Genomic DNA, 27761 nt, shown 5'->3' with positions numbered 1-27761 from the left:
AAGTTATCTAGATTTTCATTTTGTTTTACTTATTTTTAAACCAGACTTAGCTCCAGTCTTCGATCGATCTGTTAGGCTGGGTTTTTAAAATAGTCGAGGGGAATGGTTACTTCAATTTACTTGCGCTACCGGAATCTGTCGACTTTAGGCTGGAGGGTTGGCCCATGATTTAAGGAGAAATCCTACTCTCATAGCCTCCCAGTTCAGATTCTTTTTCTTGTTTTTTTTTTTTTTTTCTAATAAAGATGTGTTCTAATCTACCGTCATTTTTTAAGGAGATAACTAATCTCATCCGACACTGATGTTGTTTGCATGCTCAAAGTGCCGTACCTGGACTCATGGGCCCTATTACTTTCTGATGGGCCAGTCTCACTACCTACATATAAGTTTTCGAGAAAGAGGTCCTATTCTGTACATTACATACGCAATTGGGCCAGACACAATGCCTTAGGAAGCTGAATTAGCTCGGATAGTTTTATTTTATTCCGAGAAAAGGTTTAAATGAGAGATCCGTAGAGTTGAAAACAGAAGCCTAATATCTTATTATGTTTATTATTTTTAAAAAACAAAAATTTACTTTAAATTTGTTCTTAAAGAAAATTTATTTCATGTCTGCCTTTGTTTTTCCAACTAAACACGTTTTTGTCCCTTTATATTTATTTATTTTTATCTAGAAATATTAACTAAAAAATAATTTTATCTGAGTACATTGCTCCAATATAAATGATCAATCTTACATTATAATATTTGTCTCAACAAATCAAATCCCAGTTGATATCTAAGACACCATGAGTGATGTAACTACACGACCAATATGCTTGTCCTTGGCAGCAGCAGCTCATCGAAATGGCATGGACGAGGTGGGTTACCCTTGTGAATGTCTCAAGAAGACATCCCAGCGAATTTGAAGATTACTTGTATTCTTTTCAGATGATGAGTATATAAAAGTCCTATAATGGCTAATGGCTATCGAATTTTATGCAATTTCTCGTCATTATTTTGAGTATTGAATAGGAATGGAAGCTAAGCACAATGGATCGATAAGACACCAAAGCTTTATTCCCCTTGTAATAAAATTAATAAAACAAGCACATATGGATCGCATCCAATGCCCAACATAGGTGCTCGTGGGGGACATCCTTGGCAACATGATCCTAGGCACAAGTTTTTTGTTCTTGTGTTTCTTTTTTTAATTCAAAGTATCTGTACATCAAAACTAAATCTTGGGATGATGCTAAATAGTTATTCACATTAAGATTAACCATTGATGAGAGAATTTACCCTAATACAATATAAAAAGCAAATGTATTTGTGAATATTGATTAATAAACAAATCAATATCGCATATTTTGAATGAAATATAATTAACAAATGAAGTAAGGATTTTGAATAATTAGAGATTAAAATTTCATTTCTATAATTGTTTAATTGTACTTTTATATATTTCTTAATTAATTGTAATCATATATGTCATCGATAAACTTATCCAACACGTGTAATAAGAACCAACATTGGGAAAAGGAAGATTTAGCATATGATTCCCAATTTCTTTATCTCTATCAAAATGTGTTAAAGTGTGTGTGTGTGAGAGAGAGAGGGCGTGAGAAGAACAAGTAACCATGTAACAAATTCCTTATCCATTATCTATCCTATCCAAAAACTAACATATCCGTCGAGGGATATTAGAGAAGAGGCAAGAGTGCCTGAGTACATTTAATTAAGAATAGCTAGTCATGCGATTCTCCTTTCGTTTCATTGCAAGACCGTGACTAAATTCATAGTAACCTCTCCTTTTTCGTGGAAAGTTCTTGCCTGTGTTATCCATTTGGGGCATCATGCATTCAATTCACCATCACGTTTGTCACCGAAAGATGTTACAGGCTAGTGTTTAGTGAAGAGAAAAGGGGAGATGCTACTCATAAAGCATGTGAAACTTGATTCTCCACTTGCAATAAAGCGGTGGGTTTTGGCAATATTTCATCCATTCATTTGTTGTGGTATGCCGCCCATCTTATATATATTTGTTGTAGTAATCATTGATAAATCCACATTTATTTTGAAGTGGGTGAGAGGTTCGATATATAGTGGGCAGACTCAAGTTAGTTTAGAAACTATAACCCGAATCTCAATTGAGTTCTTGATGAAATCTCAATTGCAAGATTTCCCTAGTTTTTAATCTAGTGTCGAGGGCCTATGTATAAAATGTTATCATTTTTATGCATAAATTAACAATTTGGATGAACATGCACTAACAAATATGGATGGGCGAATCACTTAAGGATTTTATTAACTTTCAAAGACTTAATGAGTTAGAAATAAATTATTTGGGGATTCGATCCAGAATCCCTCAAAAGTTAATAGTTGTGTAGGTTGTGCTTGGTTAGAGTTTTGTTTTTCAAATAAATACAAAAAAAAATAAAAATATATTTGGTTGGAGGGATGGAAGTATAGACATGAAATAGAAGTGTTTCTGAAATATTTATATTTCTAGACAGTATTAGTTAACTTTTGTCATTTTAAAACATGAACATAAAAATATGTTTTTTCTACTTTTATTATTTATGTTTCCAGACAGTATTTCAACTCTATTTGAAATTTACCATTTTACCCTTCAATTTTTACTTTAGTGAACGGGAAAAAGATAAAAAAAAAAACAAGAGCGGAAGATTTTTTGTGCTTAGAGGAAATCTATTGACATATAGCTTTCAAAAATTGTATTTAATAAACTAAAGAGATTTTGGAGTAAAATTAATTTCAGCTGCATTTCGACCCTTCTCGAGTGGTTGCTTAAAATACCATAGAAGTCAACATCCATCATGTGCATGTATCCATTGTTTAACTCAAAAAAGGGGCGACAATCTGTTTTCAAATTCATGGCATTGACAAGCAACTAGGCATGAGGACAAGCATAATGACATAAACTCAATTTGACTCTACATCAATCACCCCCTTCCCGCCGGCCAATGTGGTTAATCTTGATGAAATTTCCAACTTGGAAATATAATCTTCTCAAAATCTGCTCAAGTAGTACATAGACTTTGACGGATATATGGCTTAATTGTGAAGAATTTGTAGGGATTATGAGAAACTTTGGCCCTTCATGCCATAGACACTCTCAGGCATCAGTCATCTCCACGCATTGAACATTTGCTGTCTACCTTAGAGTAACTATGAAGGTAGCATGACCTTGCAAAATTCATGAGGATTGACGAGGACACCGAGAAGTGTGTCATCTATTAGAGTCGAAAACAACACATTATAATAGAATAGAATTTATGATTTTTAGAGTAATTCTACCTTCCTCAATCATGGATGAAGCAAAAGAGAAGAAACAAATTGAAAGGGATAGCGGAAAGGAGGTTTATTATTTAAATTATAGGTTGAAGATGCACGCATGACATGGTTGAATAATTGATGCAAACAAGCAAAAAATTGCGATGGAAGAAATTATTTTTGCATTGAAATCGGTTTACATAAGGTTTCCACACAACAGATTCTGATCTATACATTGGGATTTTTGCTGACATAAAGCTCAAGACCCTTTCAATTCGAGATATATTTGAGAGCAATTTCATATAATTCTTTGACATTGAAATCAGTAGTGTATGTACTGCTACCAAAAATCAAAAGAGCCGACTAACAAATCCAACCCAAGCAAGCCCAGCTACACATTCTTCGGACCTTGCCCTCCTTTGGTCATCTCATAGCCTCCTGCTTTTGGAAAATCTTCATCGGTAACATACCTTGACCAGAACCAATGAGTCTTCCAAACTTGTCCCATCTCTTCGATTGGAATGCCCTTTGTCTCAGGCAAGAAGTAGTAGACAAAGATGGACATCAACACCACAAAGAAGGCAAAGAAGAGGAATAGCCCAAACTTCAAGTGGCAGAGCATCGTTAGAAAAATCTGGGCAACTATGAATGTGAAAAGCATGTTGACAGACACATTGATACTCTGTGCAGCTGATCGGATTTCCAGTGGGAAAATCTCACTTGGCACCAACCACCCAAGAGGACCCCAAGACCAAGCAAATCCCGCAACGTAAATGCAAATGAAAAGCACCACAACAATAGCATACCACTTGGGCAATTCACCAGGGTTCCCGTTAACTCCAAACTTGGCACCAATACAAGCTGCTACGACTGCCTGGACATACGCAAAAGTTGACCCAAAAAAATGTATATGAGATTCGTAGGTATAGTAAGAGAAACAATAAAAAGAGAGCTAATTTCTTCTGCAACCAAGAAAATTACCTGGCATATCAACATCTGAAAACCACCCTCAAGGAAAAGAAACCTTCTCCCCCACTTGTCGACACCATAGATTGAAACCATGGTAGCAACAACATTAACAACACCAGTGATAACAGCAGACATAAGCGAAGCATTGCTACCAAAACCAATTGTGTTGAACAAAACAGGAGCGTAAAACATAATAACATTAATGCCAGTAAGTTGCTGAAAGAATGGAATCATTACTGCCATGGTTATGTGAGGCCTGTACTTTCTTTGCAACAAATTTCTCCATGGATGTTCTACTTTCATTGAAGCTTCACTAGCAGCAACAAGGTCGTTAAACTCCTCATCAACATCATCAACACCACGAACTCTTCTCAATTTTTCTCTAGCCTCATCATGCTGGCCACGTTCGATCATAGAGTTTGGAGTATCGGGAAGGACTAGTGATCCAACTGTGATTATAAGGGCAGGAACCATTGCACCACCCAGACTCAATCTCCATCCCCAACCACCATGGATTTTAGCAAAGAAATAGTTCAACCCATTGGCAACAAGGATAACAAATGTGATTGATAATTGAAAACCAATGTTGAGTGCACCTCTGAACTTGTATGGAGCCATCTCAGAGAGGTAGAGTGGCACAGACTGTAATCACAAACAAAAATGAAAACAATTAAATCTCTAATCACCTTCCCTAATTAAACCAATTAGTAAATAATCAAATCGGAGGTATTGAACAGAACTTTTGTATTTCTTGGGACCATACATTCTTGTCTTGTTGTTCATGTTTCTTGGATTAAGAACAAATACTACTTTAAACACACAAATCAATCAAACAAATAAACAAAAAAGAGAGCAGAAAATGCAGTTTTCCATACTTAATTAAGTTTAATTAACAATTAAGCACCTATCAACTTACAATTTTTCTATTCAAAGCTACCATCAACAAGTGAACTTTTTGTGGAAAAAACAGGCGCCAGAGATGTCATGCTAAAGAAAAACAAGGCAACTATGACTTCCAAAAAAATATAAAATAATAAAGTACCGCCCTTTATCTTATTCCTAATCATTCAGTCGAATTCTTTGACTTGTCTTGCTATATACTATACTATAGCAGCGAAAAATTTGGGTCACCTTCTTTTTTCTTTTTCTCAGGAACCAAACACGACATTAAATCCTATTCAACTTTAAAGGACTAGGAGCTCACGTCCGGATCAGAAACAACCGGGTATGAGAAACGTGATTTTGTCATTTTCCAAGAAACCCACTTGTTCTCTCTCCAAGAAAATAACAAAAAGAGTGTCCCCCTTATCTGACCTACAACTTAAAACCATCAAAGCAAAAGAATAGATCTACTAAGGTAAAAAATAAATAAATCAATTTTTTATATCCAAGAAAACAAAGATGAGATGCTTTGAAACTCAAAATCCAGAACGATTCCATTGAAAACTACGAAATTATGCACAGAAAGAATAAAAATTGAAGCACATTTTATTGTTTGTCTTCTTTATATACTTAAAATAGAAAAAGAATAATAAATAGTCCCTACCCATCTCCAGATCCAAATAAAATAACCTCATACTCAAAAGCAACTAAAAATGAAAACAAGAATAATCAAAACAGAAAAAGAAATATTTAGTACCTGATTGGCAAAACCTATACCAAAACCAAGCAAGATTCTACCAAGAATCAACATCCATACAGCTTTAGCTAAACCATTGATGATGGCACCAGCACAAAAGAGAACACCTCCAAACAACATGGAGAGTTTCCTTCCATATTTGCGAGTGACTGTGGATGCCACAAGTGATGCCAATAAAGCAGCCAAATACAGAGAAGAAGTGAACATGGTTAGTGTTTGACTGTCATATTGGCAGTACTGGTTTGATGTGGCGTCTTCTTGCTGTTTACGGTAAACAGATGGAAAAAACTTCTTCAAGAATGATGGCATGGACGTAACTCCACCTGAAAAATCACAAATCCACTTAACAAAATCAATATCTGCATATATACAACAAAAGAAACATTCTTTAAAGTAATATTGGTAGAGAATGCATTAAAGAATGAATCAAGAAAAGAAAAGCATTCTTGAATGCTAGCTTCTACTCTATATTTGGTTTCTTCGAGAAAAAAATAATAATCATGATGTGACAAATCAAGATTTAAAGCATTAAACTTGATCTAAGAAGAATTACCAGAAATCCCAATATCGTAACCAAAGATCAAACCACCCATGGCAGCAACAATACATGTTACAGTGACAAAAGGAGTAAGGTTGCCCGGGTACTCCTTTTTGTTGTCACCGACAGCTATCCCTACTGCAGGCATTTTTGCTCGTTCTTTGCTTCAATTCACAAAGAAACTAATGATATAAAAAGATCAAGAACTAAATTATCAGAGTGACAGCAACAAGAAACCAAGAAATGGTAGCTAGTGTTTACAAGAAAGAAGATAGAGGCTTTGGACAAGCTTGGCCAGCTTATTTATAGAGGGAGGTTGTCAACTTGTCTTTGATTAAGAAGGATTGTTGAGCTGTCAAAAACTAATTTCTTATTTATGAATCAAGTTTATTAATTTTTTTTTCTGGTTTACAACTTTAAGATAAGATTATAAGTGGGAAATAGAGTAAGGTCTAAAAACATCAGCTAAAATATATATATTTTTTCCACTTTGTTTTCAAGTCTTGTTATATATATATATATATATATATATATATATCTTACGTCGCAGGTATGCTCGTTGATATGCAATTAAAATAATTTCTCTTAAATACATTAAACTACTGTATAGATATGTTCTTAAAATAGTTTTAAGAAAATTATTTTTTTATTAACGAGTAACTAATTTAAAATTAAATACACCGTTGTATCATATTTTTTTTTTTAAAAAGAACTATCTATAGTTGATTCTATGATCCTACAAAATTGATTTCACACGAATTTTAATATCCATTTAACTGAGGTGAGGTGGGGTGGGGCCATTTTGTGGGGGCATGTATACAAAATTTCAAAATTGTAATTATTATAAGTTCATTAAATACAAAGAAACGGATACACAAGATCCATTGCCGATTCTACTTGTTTGTCTATAATACATGTAGGCCACGTGTCCATGTTACATGGTAGGAAAAATAAAATCAAAATAAATGTTTTTCATGGCTATTAATGTTTGTTTGTTTGTTTTTTTAATTAATATAGATATTTATACTGATTTATGTATATTTTAATTAATTTTATAGATTTTAAAGATAATAATCTCTAATAATTTTAGAATTTATAATATTTAAAATAATAATTTTTAAAAAATAAATTTAAAATCTAACTAATCGAGCAACACACTTTAGAGTTTCTTAATATTTATTTTGTTTTTGTTTTATAAATATTTATAAAATATTTTTCAAGTTAATTATAGCATATTTTAGTTGAATTTACCAATTCTGTCTAAAGAAAATTATCCCCACCAAAACTAGAAAATCTATGAAATTTTTACTTCTTATAATATTGGTGCCAAGAAGGGATGCATCCCTTACATGTCCAGATTCATGACAGTCTCTTGAAAAAAGAAATTGTTACTATTTTTATGGCATTATTCACAAAAATCGTCAAGAACAGTATGTAACAGAAGAAATGGGTGAAGGCTGGTGAGAAAAATTAATTTGCGCGTCAGAAAAAATGGTCGTTAAGCTGTGTCACCAAATTTTGCAAGCTCACCTAATTAACCTTATCAATATTTGGATAATGCTGTGGTTACACGTCGGCCAGACTTTCGTAGCATTGTCAAATAGAAAGTGGAGAAAACGTCATTTTTAAGCAATTTACAGCAAAGTTTATACCCATGTGATACATAGTCATATACTAGTAGTATATACACACTATTTTATACACCCATCTATGGTATTCTTTTTGTTAAAATGTAACGGGCCTTGCCTAGGTGTGGTAAATTTGTAGTATAAAGGGTGTTTATATCTTCAAGTTGTATGGAGTTTAAGTGTTGATAAACCCAGTATTATTTTATTTTTTTTGAATTTTTTTAAGTTGATCTGATAAACCCAGTATTATTTTATTTTTTTTTAAATTTTTTAAGTTGATTTGATTAGATTTACTAAAAATTTGATTAGATAAACTAAATTTTACTAGCTAAATATTTTTTCTTGTTCATGTTAAAACTCAATTTAAATTAGATTACATATCATTAATTCTCTAAAAGTCTGTTTGACATTACATAGTAATTGTTTTTTAAATTATTTTTGTTTGAAAATATATTAAAATAATATTTTTTAATTTTTAAAATTTATTTTTAATATTGTCACATTAAAATAATTTAAAAATATAAAAAAATAATTTAAAACTAAAAATAAACATGTTTAAAATGAAAACTACCGGGACACTGTACTAACAACTGTGGTTTTATGTGAGATGATGTCACTTGGTTTCCAAAAGAATTATGCTGTCAGATTTCCCGGAGTGAAGGAGCACAGGGATGACGGAAAGCAGCTCCTGTTTTCTTTTTCTTTTTCTCTGCTGACAACACCATCTTCTCTTCTTCATAAACTAATTATTGATTTCCAATTTCACTGCCAAGCTTCTCTCTGTAGCCCATTAGGAACGATGACGGATGATCTGCGCCATCCTGATTCAACATGGAAAAATAAAATATCCCTAATTCTAAATTTTGAATCTTGTACCAGCTAGGATTGCTCCAACTAACTTCGTTATAATGCTAACTAACCATGTGAAGGTTTTAACGTTAGAGTAGTCATTGCCAGTGAGGTGTTCAATGACAGGAAGATGGTTTTGTAAACTGATATATAATTATCATTTTTTAAAAAATATATTTATAGCTCGTTGGTATCTTTACATATCATAATTAATTTATTTAACTCGGGCTGATGATGTTTTTTTGTTTTCATATGGAATATTTTAAGAATCCATGTTAGAGTCCCATTTTTGTAATGTTCTACAGTGACCATACGAGGGAGACAAGAGTTCAGATGCTATAAAACGACCCACTTTCAAGAAGTGATTTTGATGCTTGTCCGTTTCCCAGCTTGATCTTCATTAATTATCAGATTAATTCTAATTTATAAATCTTGTCGTAAAGTCTTGAAAAAGAAATCTAAAGAGTTTATGCCCTATTGTTTTTGTACTATCTCATGGCTTTTATGCCATGCCTTCCCGATTATAGAACTCACACCATTTTAGTCATGTAATTGCTTCTCTGTTTTTTTTTTTTAATTTAATGATAAAAAAATTAAAGTAATTAATTTTAGGTTAAAATGTATTATCTATTCCAAATTAAAACGTTTGCCTTTCTTTTCTTTATTTTTTAATTGTCCCTTTTAAAATAAATGCTATTTTTTATCCTCTTCTTTTCTATTTATCCTTCGTTTTTTAACATCACCTCTTTAGGCGACCCGAATAGACAACATAACCTTTCTATTAAGCAATGCTAACAGATTTATAATTGGAACCCACTAATTCCCTGATCTTGTAAAATTAAATTATTGATTAATTGTCTTGAGTAGCTCCATTATCTCCATGATCTCTTTGACCTTCTTCGTAATTTTTTGAAGCTTGCCTACTATTTCTCTTTGGATATATATAGTTATTTTTATTCATGTGGAGATGAATTCCAAAGAAAGAACATTCTCACCTGGCAACTTCTTCAAAAACCTCGAATTCCACTCAATTGAAACATGTGATCTCCCGAAATGTGCTGTAAATTCACATGGGAACAGCGAGTTTCATTAAATGGTAGTTCAATTTCCATGGCCAAGGAAGTGTTTGCGTGACCGGGCACATAATGACACAAAAATATATAGCTGCCTCTCTACTTCAAATTTAGCAGGCTTTGATTTGCTTAAAATAAAGGAAGTGTTTGCGTGACCGGGCACATAAGGACACAAATATATATAGCTGCCTCTCTACTTCTTCAAATTTAGCAGGCTTTGAGCTGCTTAAAATTATAAAATACAAAAGGCCTAGTCTACTAAGTTAGGGATTTGGGTTTTGTTTCAGTAAGGGAGTAGTAATTTCCATGTGATTTGAACCACATTCCATCATGGAATGTTTGACGAGAATTATCTATCTGCTAATTACCAAGAACAATTCAGTACAGGAAATTGAGGAAACTTGCCCTGCTCAATATATGTAGCTCTCATAATTTTTGTCCTTGTCCCCCTCGGTGACTAATCATGGTGTATTGCTTTAATTTTTCCAAATTTTTTTAAAAGTAATATAATTGCCTATGATGAGACCCTGGATGCGACCGTTTCTAGTTACTCCTTTCCCTCAATGTTTTACCTTGGAATCATGTGGCATTTTCGTTGCTTTAACAAAAGGTAGGAGAAGCACTTTATTGTTCACTTTGGAACCTTCCTGTTGTCAAAAAGCTAAAAAAAAAAGAAAAAAAAGAAAACGAACTAACTCAAAGACGGAGAATAAAACAAATTAAAGGAAAAGAAAAAGGAGTGAATAAAATCATGATTTTTCACTTTTAATTTTTGCTCTCATCTCGAAGTAACAAGGAACCATCCACGAATTTAGCTCTCCTCTTATTGAAAACCCTTTTTTCTTTTTGGTGAATTTGATTCTTACAAGTTAAAGAGTACTCTTTGACTATAATTGTTCAATTAATTCTAACTCCATTGATTGTGTCAATTACTCGTACTTTTTATTCATGATTTCTATGTATCTTGCTTAAGAACTAGCAGTAGCATTAGTGATGTAAGCTTTGAAAACGATGAAGTTTTTAAAACAGTGGGAAGAAATTAGAGATATTTAGTTGAATGAGAGGTTCAGATTATGTTTGTATTGAAATAATTAAAAGAAATACAAATATTTTAAGTTACACATGTAATTTATATAATAAAAAATGTATTAAATATTTTGTACGTACATAATGTAAAAATTTATTCGAATATTTGAGTTTTCCAGTGTAAAGTCCATAGAGGTCCCACTCCAAAATTTTCAATAACCAGATGATATTTGCGGTGTGTGGTGCGTTTGAAGCTTAAAAATGCCCGCATGCGACTTTTAACATCTATCCTCTTACTCAGTAGGGAGTAAATTAACTGAATTATTTAAAATATCTGTAAAAGTTAATTCAATTAAATAATTTTCTAAATATTGTTTTTGATAGTTTTAGTTAAAAGAATTTAAACACTCATTAGCTTAATTAATCAATAAGTTTTTGTTTGTAAATGAAAACAAATAAAAAATTGGTTTAGATGCGTAAAACTATTGTTTTTTAAAATATCTATTTATTTTACAAAGAGATAATTAAGCTATTCTCAAGTCTGTTAGTAAGTGTTTGTTGTGGGGGTTTTGCACCTTCACGCAATAAAAAGTCCTGCAGGCTTTGGGATTTTTTTACTATTCTTTATAAGTTGGGACGGAAAGGAATCAATTGACTATAAAATGTATTAAGAAATTTATTTTTTTTCAATTATTGTCGACCTTGCCTGGAATGACCGGCACCCATTGAAGTCATCATCGATTCGAGCCCGGGTTCAATATGATCACCCAATTACTAGTCTCAAACCCATGCACGCACATAGCTCGACAAAGAAAAAGCTAATATTTTCAAAACCAATAAAGATGCAATGAAGCATTTGATGCCCTCATATATGTGAGGGCTCAGTGCCATTTGTGCTAATATTTTCAATCCCAATCTAATCTTTTTTAAAAAATTTAAATTTTTTTAATTAATATTTTGAATTGTTTTGATATATTGATATTAAAAATAATTTTTAAAAATTAAAAAATAATTATTTTAATATATTTTTAAATAAAAAACACAACAATTATAACTATATTCTAAAAAACACTTGAATAATATCAACTATTTGGCCCGCGATGACCACACAACCTCAAAGGAGGAAAACTTTTTGGACGTTCAAAATTGGTTGGCTAGCTTGAGATGGACCATACATGACACAACTGGCTTGACAGCATGCTCTGTATGCCCCCCTATGCTCGTGGTTTGACTATTCAAAGTCAAGCAAGGAAGAACGCACCCCCGGGCCACAGTGTGCTCCGAGGGTGGTCATCTAGTCACCATCTACTAGGTCTGGTCTTTAACTTTATCAGATTGAGTGGGTCCAGTTCAGCGTGGAAGTGTGAACACGTGTGAAAACAAGGTAAAATTCACTCAAATACTTTGCGTTCCTGATCCCATGTACTACAGTGTTCTCAGTGATACAGTGCCATCGTAGACAACTCCATGCCGTCACACCTGCCGCCTGCGTCTTAATTAGGTGCACATAAATTCTCATGCATGTAATTAGTTATTAAGTGGTGATTAGAACACAACATGCCACCCCAAATCATTCAATTGTGTGTTTTACTCTGTTTTAAACTCATATAATACACTCATTTTGAAGAGAAATTGAAAAGAGGGATGGCATTCCCCCATTCTATTTGTTTATGGGAACAACCAAGGACGGAGCAAGGAATTTTTTTTGTTTTGGGTTACAAATAAATAAATAAAAATTGTTTTTTAATATCCATTGACACTCTGGTTTCAGGTCTTTTGTTTTTCATCACGATGCATGAAAATTTTTACATTATGAATAAAATGATGAGCTAAAAAACCATACTTCATCTCAATAGGAGTTAAGCAGGTGACAAAAGATATAGTAAGTGCGTGAAATATTATAAAGTTTGATTAAGTATTTATTTATTTATTTTTATTAATGTGGATATTTAGATTTGCTCACGTATACCTCGTCTAATCCTACGAGTCTTGAAGTTAACGATCATATAAATCTTCAATGGTCTTGAGGTTTGTGGGATTCGAACTAATGATCTTTAGAGAGCAAATCTAGAACTTAACCAATTAGACTACACTCCTCATGGTTGATTGAGTATTTATTTGCTACTAAAGATGGGGCTAAAGAGTAGAGAGCATTTGGGAACGCGGTGCAAACGGTGTTCCCTTAAAATTTATATTTTTTGCTAAAAATTAATTTTTTTAGTATGTTTTGAATCGTTTTGATGCATTGATTTTAAAAATAATTTTTAAAAAATAAAAAAAATATCATTTTGATATATTTCAGCGCGAAAAATACTTTAAAAAACAATCGCAACCACACTCTCAAACTTAATTTTTTTAATTTTATTTTTTAAAATTAAATTTTTTAATGTTTTTCTATGAATTAAATACATATAAATTGGGATATAATGGGTTTTTTTTACCCGGAATAGAAAATCCTAGAGATTTATTCAATAAGTAAAAAGAGAAATTAATGGGATGCCAAAGACTAAGAAGCCTAATGAAAAGGTACGAGGCTAATAAAAAATAATGCAGAGGGAATATTTACATATCTAGATTTGAAAAAAAATAAATAAAAAAACTATACTTATAAGATGGGATATTACATTTTTTTAAGATCTATTTTTCTACCTTGGCTATAGCCCACCTCAATCTTCTATACTCCTCCGCCCCTTGGGAAGAACAATAGGCAATAGAATGCATATTATACTTCAATTAGAGAAAACCCTAATTATAATTTGATCATGTTCCATTGTTTAATTTTAACTGTGTCTACATAACAGGTGGATTTCTAAATTAATCTCAAATCCATGTGGGAATGGGATAAATTGATCATACTTTATATATATAATTTTAATTCTCCATGCCGACGTCGCTCCTACTATTTTTTATTTTTTACGAGACCAATATGAGTTCTTGTTTGTTTCATGGAAATCTAAGCTTTCTAATGGGTAATACAACTTAGAAAATTAGGTTAAAGAAAACCATTTTCTAGTCAACTTAAAAAAATAAAGGCTATATATTGAAAGGAAAGTTTTTCCATTCTCATGATTGGAAAATACTTCCCATGATGACTCTTCTTTATTGGATAAATTATAGTTAGTCTCTCTATTTTTCGATAGTTTTATAAGTTAGTGCTCTTGTTTTTTGAAAAGCATATTCTAATCCATTGACCAAAGTTGATTGTATTATTTAAAAAAACTCCTAATTCACCTTTTTTTAAATGCATTTTTAGTTTTGATGACCATAGCATGTAAGATTGGAAATTTTGATTACATTTAAATGATATATTAAGCAAATAAACAATTTAATTATCATAGATTAAAAACCAATTAAAAGATATTCAAGTTAGGATCAAATATGAAAACATAAACTTAATATTAGATTTCTTTAAATAAAAGGATTAGCTAATTATTTTATACTTAGTGTTTATATTTGGTCCCAAGAAATTTTTTTTGGAGCTGGTAAATCACCATGTGTGAAGACTGATTTGGTGTGTGAAAACATGTCAGGATACCCTATGTTTTTCCAAACAAGAAAAGAAGTTAAATGATATAAAATATAATTTATAATTTATGTACATATTTTAAAAGTTGATGAATACGACATAAATTCAATTAATTAGGCTAATTTACAATTCATTTTTATGATAAAAATAGACATAAAATAATATTATTATTTTTTAGAATCCACTTTCATAACGGTGAACCAACTTGGCAAGTCCAACGTTTTTTACTTTAACGATATTCTACGCAGCTATTTTTAATTCTCAAGCATGCTTTATAATACGTTATTGATGAAAATCTATTATAATAATAAAAAAAAATTTAGTAATTTTGGATTATGCTTATCCGAAGCCTAAAATTCAACACCAGATATACATCATGAAGTCAACTTCAATCTATGTGCCTTTTATGGCCGGTGAACGCATCCTTAATTTCGGGTTTCTTCATGACCTCTGGATAAACATAGATCTATCTGTGATGGAGATAAACATACAAAAAGCTTTTGCATTCCCACCATGCTAATTGTTTTTGATTTGTCAGAATGCTTGGATTTCTAAACATGATACAACTGCTAAGTTCTAACCTGCTTGTGCTCCTTAAGGCTAAAAATAAGGTGGGAATGGTGAAGAAATGTGAATGCATAGTTGCTTTAGGTGAGGTCAAAAACAATGGATTCAATATTGGAAACCCTTTCCCTACATGCCGGTGGCCATTCTCCATGGTCAAGGCCTAAAAAGTCTATGAGAAGTCTCTTTGCCCATGCTTGTATAGGTAACAGAATGCCCATTTTGGCGATGAACACCGATATGAATTGCCGGCTGAACATTAATGAGTCAAGGCAGAGATAAGCATCCATAGATTGTGGTGCATTAATGCAATATCTTCCTTCGCTTTCTCATTGAATTCAAAGAGAAAACATTAAATACTGCTGCAACAACGCGTAAATTGATAAGAACTACAAAAGGATAGGGAAGAAGAGGAGCCAGGCCATATGTCTATGAGAATCAACAAGGCAACAACAGAAAATTAATCCCAAATATACCAAAGTCAACCAAGTTTAATAAATTAAAGTTCTTAACGTTCCCTGTCTGTCTGTTCCCATGTTTCTTAGCACAAACCATGGCTAGGGTCCATGACGAGGATGAGGATTTACAACGAAGCATGGTTTTGCAAACATCACCTCTCAAGTCAAAGGGCACATCCCCGACAACATATAAAGAATCATTTGTGTACGTGCATCACCCAACTGACACATTACCTAGAACCCTAAAGCAAATTCAGGAGCTGTTGCAACAGCACTGGTTAAATTGCATTTCTTTAATTTTTTAAATGCAAGTGTCTTTAATTAATTTCCAGATGCTCATAAGAGTGTTTTTCTTTTTTCTCTCTTTTTTTTCCAGTGAAATCATGCATGGTACTCCAATTTAAGTACTAATTAAATCCAAGATATCAGAATATACGTAAATTGATCCGAGAATAACTAATTAAGTTTAATCTCTTGATATTTGGGTTAATAAAATCTGAGGTCAGAAGAAATTCAATTCCAATATATGTAAATCGATTCAAGAGGGGTTCAATATATAGAGTCCAGAACACGATGAACTTTGTCTTGAAACATTTTGCACTATGATTCAGGAAGATAAAATTATATTTCCCAATCAGGATTTTGCCTTTCAAATTGATAGTTGAGTACTGCCTCGTCTCTTATTTTGCTCTATGCATGCTTGCGTGTCTTCTCTGATCATACATAATATGTGGGTAAGTAATTTATACTGTGCATGAGGAAGTAGAAATGTTCTGCATTTAATCAATCATGTCAAACATAAATTGACCTGGCTATGAACACTACGTAAACAAGAATGTTTATCTATTATATATCGTTAAAAATCTATCTAGATATATGTATTAATTACTCAGTTGATGGCGTAAAGGGATAAGCAGGAATCATCTACAAATAAGATAGACTTTGGTTGACTTTTGGCACTCATTTCTTGATCACATGATCTCAGCTGTCATATATTGCATATGTAAATTTGTAAATCCTAATTAATTTCATGACTTTGCGATGTTCATGCATGATTTTCTCTAGGCTTTTCAAAATGTTAATTATATGACCGTTATGGTTGGATTTAATGTCAAGATAATCACATGATATACCATCTTATGAATAGAAAACAAAGAAACAGATTATACCGCACGATAATATTTCTTCCTTTTCTTTTAAATTAATTCTTCTTCTTTAATACATATAACGTATATTTTCTGTATACTTCAACATTTGAAGATATATATATTGCATAGTTATCCTTTGTTAATTAATTAAACCATGGAAAATTTGAATTCTTCACTAAGATTTTAAACTTTTGAACCATTGAGTGTGACGAATGAATTTCATTTCTTTATTATCATCAGCATTTTCTTTGTTTATTTTTTTTAATTAATTTAGATGTTCATATCAGTTTACACTTTGAACCATTGAGTGTGACGAATGAATTTCATTTCTTTATTATCATCAGCATTTTCTTTGTTTATTTTTTTTAATTAATTTAGATGTTCATATCAGCTTACACATATCTCGCTTACATATATCTCGACTAATCCTAGAAACTTTGAAATTGAAAATTATATAAGCCTCTAATTTTCATCATATTAGCAACCATAAAATTCAAACTTGAAATTATAAGGAAAGCAAACCTACTAATTGTTTTTCATTGTTTGTTTTATTAGCATGCATGGTTGGTTGTTTCTGTATTGATTAACAATTCTTTACTTTGATTATAACCAACATATTGTTTATCTTTATTCTATTCTTTATTCTAAGTTTTTAGTTCAAGCAATGAACTTTGTTTAGTGATATATTAGTGATGGGTATAAGAGCATAGTTTTTATTTTTTTATGCAAAATTTAATAAGCAATAGCGTGGGCTGATCCTTTCTCTAATACAAAGTCGGGTTTCATCTGTTTGCTATATATGTTTTTGTTCAATATCACCTAGAAAATAACTAAACATTCTAAAAACTTTTTTAATTAATCATCCATTCATGCATAATGATTATTCGATGAATAATATAAAATTTTAAATTAAATTATTTTTTTAATATAATATTATAGTTTTGTTAAACAATCAGTTATAAATTTAAATTTTATTATTTTTATTATATTTAATAAAATTAATAACATAAAATAATCTTTCACTTGAGAAGAGGAATATATTAAAAAATAATAAAATAAAAAATAACATAAATTATATTTTAAAAATAACTTAATTGATGGAGATAGTTCTAAATAATTATTTGAGCTATATTCCATAACATCAAATTCGAAGGAAGAAGACAACCAAAACATGTTCTACACATTATACATGGTTAATTATATTTTCTTTAGAGAATTGCTATCTTTTGCTGCATTGAGATTCTCTTAACAAATTTGGAGTCTCTGACTATAAAACTGAATACAGCAAATGTATACTGAAAACTCGAACCCATCTTGAAAACTCGAACCCAAAATGTTATTAAGTGTTGGACCAATCTTATTCTTTTATCAATTGTTGGACCACATCTTGAAAACTCGAACCCAAAATGTTAAATAAGCAGCTTCCTAGAGCTTACGTGGGGCACAGGATGGTCAATGGATGTTTGCTTTCACTATAGAGTCTACTTTCTGAACTTGTTTTACTCACTTGACCCTTACTGATCAGAAAAGTGCCTCCTCACAAAAAACATGGAGAGCCAACACTGCTAGTAAAACTTAATTTTCACTTCCCGAGTCACCAAGTTGTTGTGTGGTTTTTATTTAAGTTTTTTTTTTTCTAATATCTTTTTATTTTACTTCAAGTTGTTTCTTGGATGGTAGATAGCAAGTTGTAAAGATTCTGCATTAAACTACCAAGTTGGCAAGACCCAGATGATGTTAAATTTTGAATCAATCTTGATGAAAAAACATCTGTATGATCTTTGGATCTGCCATGTGTTGGGAATTTCGATACCATGAACAACATAATTAAGAACTAATGAGAATAACCCTACAGATATTCATGGATTAATCACTAATATGAAAAGTTAAAGAGAGCTTAAAAAAGGAAAAAGACAAGAGGGATCACTACCTGGAAACCTAACTAGAGCTCATTAATTAAAGAAACGAAGACCAACTTAATACAAGTGGATCAGAGAGCTGTGGTGATGAAGAGGACAGCTTAAATTTATTTAAAGAAGTGCTTGACTTAACCATGGATGGCAATGGCATCCCAACTATCAGACAGAAAACGATCTATCATCTTCATGCTTATACACCATCACATGTTCTAGGCATTGGTGGGTCTATTAATGCCTCTGGTCCATTTTTTAATGGACTAGCAACTTGTATTACCAGTTCTACAGTCCTTGGATAGGAAATACACTGAAGTTTCCAGTTTCTGCCACATTAAAAGCTTGTCATGATCGTACTTTTTTCTTCTATCTCTGGATCTTTTTTTCCCGAGGGCTTGTGAATTGTGATGTTCATAAACAGTAGGCATAAGGGCATGTGTTTGCACAAATCTTGTGCATCCTCGTAGTCCAGGTGTGTATCTCAGTACCAGGTAAAGTTATTAGGTTTGAGATTTGCACTATATGTGGTCCCTTATTAGGTTCACCGCTAAATACTAATAAATTATAAATCTAATAAGAAAACCCAATTTAGGGTTTTTCAAATAGGGCTATTCAACCATTCTTTGAAATAAAATTAAATATTACAAGTGTACCTATCAAAAGGGTTATGAGATGCCCTTGAGTTGCTGTCTTGCTGATACCCAAACCCAGAAGTCACGGTGCAATTTGCAGTATAGAAAGCTACAAGGAAGCATTTTCTATAGCTTGATAATGTTCTATTATTATTTAATGATATTATACAGTGTATATGACAAAACAAGGCAGCCAAAGCATGGTCAAGGAGGGGGAAAAGGAGTGAATGACAAGGAATACTTTTAAAACACATTATATGTTGAGAATCCTTGAATGTGGAACCCATATTGTATATGTTAATAAAAACAGCAAACTAGATTAGCGGATAATGAGATAGCTAATCAATTATCATACAGAAATAACAAGAATGATGAGGAAGAAAGTTTGTATTTTTTTTTATTATTAATATGAATATCTAGATCAATTTAAATTCAATTAATTTATTAAATAGCTAATCTTGAAATTAATAACTATGTAAATATCTAATAACTCTAAAATTTATGAACTTGAATCAATAGTTTATAAAAAATAAATCTAAAGTCTGAATTGCACCCCTCAAAGTTAAAAATTTTATACTTTTAATTGCAAAAAAAAAGATGATGAGTAAACAGCAACAAGAATAAACTTTAACTCTAAGATTTTGTAGTTTTTCCTTTTCCTTTCTTCCCCTCTCTTTTTGGGGGCATCTGCAATGATTGCAGAAACCTTATGTAATGAAGCACATGGAGATAACAGGAGCGGTTGTTTTTGTAGTTTAAAATATTTTTTAATAATTTTTTTTAAAATGTTTTTTTGTATAAAATATATTAAAAATTCATTTTTAAGTGTTATTTTATAATTATAATATATAAACATTAAAAATTTAAAAAATATTTTAATTTATTTTTAATTTAAAAAAACTTTGAAAAAATACTATATATCACGCATGATAAGTTATATGCCACATTAATGTAATGGCTTCATAAAATGATTTATGTTCTGAGAGTTTATCCAATGGGCTTTTTATATATATATAGAAAATCTAATTCGAGTGTAAGCTGGCTTTGGGCTAACATTGGTTTGGACAGATTGAATTTTAGCATTTAGGCCCAACCTTAAAAAGTGACAATTCTTATGTTAGTGATTAATCAAATTTTGGTTTTAGGGCCGATTTTCAATGGGTTTCGGAATTAAGCCATTTTCACCTCCTAGTGGGCTTGTAATCTTAGGTTATTAGATTGAATGAGTCGAGGCTCAATATTCAATAAATGAATAATCATAAAAAAATTACAAAAAACAAATTAAAGATTTACAATGGCAAACATTATTTTCTTTTCGCCTCCAAATTGTTTCAATAGCCATAAACAACATATTGATCTGCTAGCCCTGCTTGCCATACCTTAAGAAAAATAACCTAGGTAGGCCTAGGTATTATTATTTATTTATTTTAAAAAAAAATGAGCAACCTATCGTTGCTTTATATTTTGGAAGTGATTAGAAAATTAAAGTTTATATTTTGTATCCAAAATCTAATATTCGACTTGTTTTTATTTAAAAATATCTTCAAAATACTATATAAATCTAAAACAACATTAACCATCCTTAAATCACTCTAAAAAACAAAAATTAATTGAATCAAAATAAACCAAATGGAATTAAATTTATTTTTTCAGCCATGTGTAGAGAAAAAACCATATTTATTGAACTTCTTTAAAGAAGATCAACTCATTCTCAGAAATATCCTTATTATTTATGGTCGAAATGTGTCCAACCGACAACTTCTTTTCTCTTTCAATGTTTTTCGGCTAACAAGTTTTTCTCTTTTCTTTTAAAATTAGAGACTAAAAAATAAATAAAATGAGTTTTTAGACCAAAATAAAAAATTATAAAACTTTGAGTTTGGTCATGGATTTTCTGTGTTCTACAAAATGGTCCTCTCTCTTTTATATTTGTCTTAATATCTATTATAATTTAAAATTTATTTCATGGAATTAGGTGGAAAATATATATATAAGGTAAGGTAATTCACTGTTCATAACCATCAAAACCCCCCAAAGTTTATAGTGTCTTAGTTAATAATAATTAATTAATTATCCAACATTGCTTATGAATTTTTACTTCTTAAACATGCCTCAAACATCCATCGAAAATAACAAGACAAAAAAAAAATCCTCCCCTTTTAGCAAAGCATAGCATTACCTTCATAAATAATATGAGTCATAAATTCCAATTCAAAAATGAGATAACGTTGTTCTAGGAAAGTGCTCTACCAAGAAATTGGAAATCAATTAGTCCATAGGAATTTATTTGTTTCTTTCAAAAATTTGAAAGTGATCTCCATAGTCTACAAGCTGGCATTTAAAGAACTCCTGGACGATGAATATTGAATCTGAGTATTAATTAATTGGAGAATTAAGATAAAATTCAACGATTTGATTTCTCTTTTTGGAGAGGATTTAAAGATTAGTAATCCATTTACCTTAATTGAGAATTTTAATATATAGAAAGAAAAAAAGAACAATTCAACTTTGCAATCTAATCTCATCTATCATTCTTAAAACAGCAGCAGCATGACAAGAATATATTCCTAAGAATTAATGTGATTATATATATATATATATGACCGTGAATATTGTCCTAAGGTGCACAATATTCTAAGATCTTATAGCTCTTTCGCTCCTCCATTTTACCTGAAAATGCAGCGTTCTCCATTTGTTTTCGTTGTCACTTTGTTTATGACCATTGTTTTGGGCGTCTCTCAAAATGTAACTTGTGTACCAGGAACGGGTGGGTCAAAAGTTGCGAGGACCATAGTTGTTGATCCATCCGGAAGAGGGAATTTCAAAACAATTCAAGGTGCCATTGACTCCATTCCAACAAATAACAACAATTGGATCAAAGTTCAAGTCAATGCAGGCATCTACATGTAATACTCTCTCCCATTACTACGCTCTTAACTTTGCAAATTTTCTTTTTATGAAGAAACTTTGTGAATTTTTCTGCTTAAAGAGTAAGTCACGGATTATGATACTGATGTGCAGAGAGCAAGTGAACATTCCGATCGAGAAACCATGTATTTTTCTCGAAGGAAACGGTCGCGGCCGAACCACAGTTACTGACAACGCCCACCAAGACAGTGCTGATTGCGCTACATTTACCTCAACGCCAAGCAATATTGTAGTCAGGGGGGTAACCTTCGAGGTAAGAGTTTTGCTTCCTGTTCATCTTTTTTCCATTGTTTTTGGGTTGATCATATACATTTTTTTCCTTAAAATATTCAGAGGTTATGTCTTGAATTTTACTTTAAGAAATTATTGTCTTTTTTATTTTTTATTTAAAAAAAAAACTCTCAATCAAAATTTACTTAATTGAACTATTTTAGAAGGTAAGAAAAAGGATAAATTAAGTAATTTTCATATAATCTTTAATGTAACACTCTGAAATCTCAATTTCATTTCCTTTCATTTAGTTATATTATAAACAAGAAATTAAACAATAACTTTTTTTTCCATGGATATCTCTCCTCCGTCCTTGTATATCATAAAATACTATTTCATAATCGAATATCAATCATCAAGGCTTTTTAATTAATAAGGTGCGAAATTATCCATTATAACAACTATAGTTTATATTGCATGCAATTTAAATGAATACACAAAGAAGTATACAAATCCTTAGATTTTAAGACTTTACTCATATTTTACTCCCCCACCCCCAACCCCCGACCACTCATTAACATCAAAGTGAAAAGATGAAGTGACAAATATCTACCTGCTCATCTGTGTCTATAAAATACATTTAATTGATAAGTCATATCATTTATTTACTTAAAAAATTCTCACTTTAATTTTCTTTTAACTTTTTTTTACTAAATAATATTCCTCGTCTTTTTTCTTTAAATTTCAATATCAAAATTTTACATGTTTATTGAACACACACATGCAAATCAAAATCTTATCCTTAATAAACATACATCCCATGCACACATTTATATTTTTTACAACCAAAGAGTAAAATCAACATATACTTATTTGGTATATATGCACACAACCATTTGTATTATTATTTTTCACCTATACAAATCGTCATCCTTCTTCATTTATCCAATGCCAACTCATTTTATTTATAAACCTTTTTTATAAATCTACTAACAATTTTTTGATTCCTAATAACAAGTTCCAAAATCATTTCCACATATTATCTCTTCCATTTACATGCAAGAATATTTAATCCATGCAATTATTCAATAAATCAACTAAACCTCCCTTGAAGTTCTTAGTCCAATAATATTGGAAATTCAACTATTAAACACAATAATTAAATGCATTTCAAAGCGTAATTAACACACCAGCACAAACCAAACACACGTAAGTCATTAATGATTTATTTGTCACCCTTTTCTATTTTTCCTTAATGTGGTTGGTCATTAATACTCAGAAAACACCAAATTCTCTTTGTCAAGTATGCGTTGTTTAAGTTCATTTATATCCTATTTCATCCAAAAACAACATCACACTATAATAATTTCTCATTTCTCTCATTTTCTCATTTAAAAAACCCAATTTAGAATTTTTACATCAACTTCATTAATCTTCACTTAGACTTGTACAAATAAGTTTATAACATTTTATTTGACAATAATATGAACTTTGAATGCTAACCAGTCAAGAATTTCAACTCCTTCTTTTATTTTTATTTTTTATCTTTGCTATGAGCTTTTTCTCTTTATTCCATTTTCCACACTTGATTTTTCTCTAAAATCTTGTGTTAATTAGGTTTAAACCCTCACTCCCTCACTATCTTGCCTTCATTTTTGGTTTGTCTTAGGGAGTTTTAATAGTGGATGCTCTCACAATTATTTTTCCTTTCATTTTTTTTTTTTTTGCTAATTCTGGTTTCTAGTTATAGGAGAAAACGAAGCTAATTTTTTAGTTTTCTATCTTAATTATAAAATTACCATTAATGAACATATATATTATTTTATATGTGACTATTGTCATTCTTGTACAACTTTCTTGCACTTGAATTATCCAAATATTTTAACTTAATATATAGCAATATTCTAAGAGGTTTCTTGTAAAATCTCAACCCGATCCGATGACGAAGATATAATTATAATCAATAGCATAAAATTGGTTGCTATGTGATTTTACATCAAAAATCTAAATTTTTTTATTTCATTCTTTCATGGATTGTACTGATTATTCCACTGAATTATTGAGATCATTTTATTAGTCCTAATATATTTATTTTTCTTTTTCATCATTTAATTTATTTACATGCGTATTATTATTTCACAATATTATTATTGATTTTTCAAACAGGGTTTACACCAACACTTTTTCATGTTATTCTTTCTTTTTTTCTTACCTATTTATCATGTATGTAAACTCAATTTTATTTTATTTTCTTATTTTGTATTTATTTTATCTTCAAATTTCTGAGTTTTAAAATTTTGTCACATTAATACCCCATCTACATTCATTAAAACATCTTCTACTTCTTCTTAAAATTTTACCCAGGGTTTCACATAAACTATTAAAAGAATTCATTCCCGATCATAGGAATTTTCCTTTTAAATTTATATTTTTTTTATAAAAATCAAAAAAGGACTAACATGAATTTTTACGTACAAAATATCCCTTTCATGATCCTTTAGTGGTTATTTGGTTATTGAAAATCAAAATAACAAATTATATATCGTCTATGCTAATTTTTAAAACAAATTAAAGGGTGGACGGGATTTCTTCCACCTTTTAGTATAAAAAAAAAAGTTTGGTCACCGTCCACCCTCTAGTACAAAAAAATATATACATGTTGTGTCAGCAATGGGCCAGGTAAGCAGATCCACTCATCTGACTTGCCTTGTTCTTCTTCCTCTTCTTCTTTTATATTTTTTCACTGTTAAGGCCATTCAAATAAAAAAGTTCTTATTGCATATCATTAAATTTTCAAAAAAAAAATTATAAGATCATATATTTTTTTAATTATATTAGAAAGTACTTTTTTCTTTGCAACACTTCTTATTTTATAAAATTTCATTCAATTGCAAAAAAAAAAGGTGCTATTTGATCAAATATCATTTGATTTTTTTTTCTTTTGAAAAAAGTCATCAATGTAATAGATCCATAGTGCCACACTCTTCCACCTACCATTCAAGTCGTGTGAATGTGCTCATTGTTATAGGGCTCTTTATTAAGCCCCAAATCACTTTTTCTCTAAATTCATTCAAATAAAATAATTACATTTATTTTCAAGTTTGTTTCTGAATAAGATCATTGCTTTTTCTTTTTTCTATATTAGCAGGCCCATTTTTGTTAAGTCAGTAATATTTTTTGGCAGTTTTTAGTAAATGTAATTTTTATTTATTAAACATATGTATCATATTTTCAATTTTACAATTACAATTTTTCTTAATGGTGTAAAAAACTTTGTCAACGCATATATTTTTTCTAAGTTGAAAAAAATAAATAAATTTTGTCTAAGCCACGGTGAAGTGCGAGGACGATGCTAGTATGATCTATATCCGCAACAATATTATGTTCTTTAAATAGCTAAATTCCATATTGTTTTTAATAATGCAGAATTCATTTAACCGTCGGTTGATACAAAATACCTATAATGGAATCAAATCACCTGGTGTTCTACCAGCACGTTCAGCACGAATTTATGGCGATAAGTCTGCTTTTTATGATTGTGCTTTTTTGGGTGTTCAAGATACATTATGGGATGTCAGTGGCCGCCATCACTTCTCTAATTGCTATATTGAAGGATCGGTAGATTTTATATATGGTGCTGGCCAATCTTTTTATGAGGTAACTAAGACTCGTAATGTATTAATCTTTTTACAATAAGTTATGCATGAAAATCATTTTGCAACTTTAAGGTCCTCACCTTTTTTCATTGTTAGATGGTAAGATATGCATATCATGTCACTAGACTACTATACTACAATGGGTTGTGCACTGAAATCTTACCACACACACACTTACGTAGGACTTTTTTTGGTAACCGTGGGGGTTTGGACAAACTTATACACACCTCAACTAGTTCCTCAATGCCTTGAAGTTAATGACCATGTAAACTTCTAGTAGCCTTGAAGTTTGTGGTATTCGAACTGGTAATTTCTGGAGAACAAACTCAGGATCTGACCAGTTCAACTACACCCCTCAGGATTACTATTTTTAATTTATTATGAAATGTATGTTATGGTTGATGCAGGGTTGTTCAATAAATGTTACCAGTGAAGGTTTTATAACAGCTCAAGGCAAGGAGTTTCCTGATGATACCAATGGTTTTGTATTTTCTCGTTGCTATGTTACTGGAGTTAAGGGTGTTAAAGCTTACCTTGGAAGGGCTTACAGAGGATATTCAACAGTAATATATCACAACGTATATTTATCTAACATTGTACGGCCTGAAGGTTGGTTTGCTTGGAATTATGTGGGGCATGAGTAAGTTATGCAGAACTTCATATCTATATATCTACTGTTTTCTATTTTATATTAATATATCTTGATTTTCATTTTTATTTTCATTTTCATGTTTTCAAGGGGTAATATAACCTATGTGGAGGCTGATTGTAAAGGGCCAGGAGCAAACACTTTGAATCGTGTGAAATGGGAAAAGAATTTTACAATACAACAACTCAGTCGATTCTCAAAGTCATCATTCATTGATCAAGATGGCTGGCTTGCCAAACTGCCTCTTTGATATTCTTCACGAAAATTTCCTTTGTACTTAGTGAAGAATAACATATATTTATAAACAGTGTTGAAAAAATAAATTATAGTATACTTTGAATTATAATCCAATCAATATAGTTATCAATTATGAAGAAAATTAGTGTCATCCCTTTTAACTCTACCAACAAAGAAATCAACAAAAATTCATGTCATAACAACTCCTTATCCAGAAGAAACGGTGGTGTAACATTCCTTTTAACTCTACCAACAAAGAAAGTTCTTATTTTTTCTATACTTGTGATATGTTGGTAAAAATTGTCGGTAGCAATCAAAAAAAGATGTTTTATTATTGTTTGTTAACTTGAATCCCTTGTTACTTTTCATACAGTATGAATATGCTAGTTTTTCATGTATGCTCCAACTAAAAAACATTTCATAATCAGGAAAATCATTGATAGTTCACATTAAAGTTATCTTCATCATAAAATTTTGTTTTCTCAATATATCATAAGTTAAAACTCCAGATGACCACAACTGTTTTAACTCACCAATCAATAATCAAAGAAAAACATCTATATTCTAAACTAGTATTGGAACCGGGTATGACCGTAAATAAAAACATGAACTCTGACCTCATACACATCTCAAGTAGCAAGTTGTAAACCATAAGTATCACTTGCCAACAAGAATAAAAAGTAACAAATGATATGAATGGATTGATCTCGTATGTACATAACTCAAGACGTACGTTCCTTGATTCCACTGAAAACTAAAAATGCATAGTATTAAAGTGTTTATAGGTTTAACCATTAGAAGGCTACACCATCACTTCATCCACCGTATTATATGATTGGTGTCAT

General features: G+C 30.9%; 2 protein-coding genes across 2 annotated transcripts; one reads left to right on the top strand and one right to left on the bottom strand.

Moving 5' to 3' along the window:
• Positions 1-3432: 3432 nt before the first annotated feature.
• Positions 3433-6844, bottom strand: LOC105108512 (sugar carrier protein C). The gene is made up of 4 exons (XM_011002842.1): positions 6435-6844; positions 5882-6204; positions 4255-4884; positions 3433-4147 (listed from the first exon to the last, which is right to left on the bottom strand). The coding sequence occupies exons 1-4, from the start codon at positions 6565-6567 to the stop codon at positions 3665-3667; spliced, it is 1569 nt and encodes a 522-aa protein (XP_011001144.1). The 5' UTR covers positions 6568-6844; the 3' UTR covers positions 3433-3664.
• Positions 6845-21912: 15068 nt separating this feature from the next.
• LOC105108531 (probable pectinesterase 29) lies at positions 21913-26929 on the top strand. The gene is made up of 5 exons (XM_011002864.1): positions 21913-22142; positions 22258-22417; positions 25801-26031; positions 26438-26670; positions 26770-26929. The coding sequence occupies exons 1-5, from the start codon at positions 21913-21915 to the stop codon at positions 26927-26929; spliced, it is 1014 nt and encodes a 337-aa protein (XP_011001166.1).
• Positions 26930-27761: the final 832 nt, after the last annotated feature.

Source organism: Populus euphratica, unplaced genomic scaffold (genome assembly GCF_000495115.2).
Source record: "Populus euphratica unplaced genomic scaffold, PopEup_1.0 scaffold194.1, whole genome shotgun sequence".
In the NCBI taxonomy this organism is placed as follows: domain Eukaryota; kingdom Viridiplantae; phylum Streptophyta; class Magnoliopsida; order Malpighiales; family Salicaceae; genus Populus; species Populus euphratica.
The sequence above is the reverse complement of the archived record's forward strand: the minus strand, read 5'-3'. Positions and strand labels throughout refer to the sequence as shown.

What these genes read in the sequence shown, in the direction of transcription:
- LOC105108512 (XM_011002842.1), bottom strand. Translation starts at nt 6,567, where the DNA reads ATGCCTGCAGTAGGGATAGCTGTCGGTGACAACAAAAAGGAGTACCCG. An exon ending in TTACGATATTGGGATTTCTG is followed by an intron (nt 6,205 to 6,434) that starts GTAATTCTTCTT and finishes GTGATTTTTCAG; the next exon opens with GTGGAGTTACGTCCATGCCA. An exon ending in GTATAGGTTTTGCCAATCAG is followed by an intron (nt 4,885 to 5,881) that starts GTACTAAATATT and finishes TTGTGATTACAG; the next exon opens with TCTGTGCCACTCTACCTCTC.
- LOC105108531 (XM_011002864.1), top strand. Translation starts at nt 21,913, where the DNA reads ATGCAGCGTTCTCCATTTGTTTTCGTTGTCACTTTGTTTATGACCATT. An exon ending in GTCAATGCAGGCATCTACAT is followed by an intron (nt 22,143 to 22,257) that starts GTAATACTCTCT and finishes ACTGATGTGCAG; the next exon opens with AGAGCAAGTGAACATTCCGA. An exon ending in TCAGGGGGGTAACCTTCGAG is followed by an intron (nt 22,418 to 25,800) that starts GTAAGAGTTTTG and finishes TTAATAATGCAG; the next exon opens with AATTCATTTAACCGTCGGTT.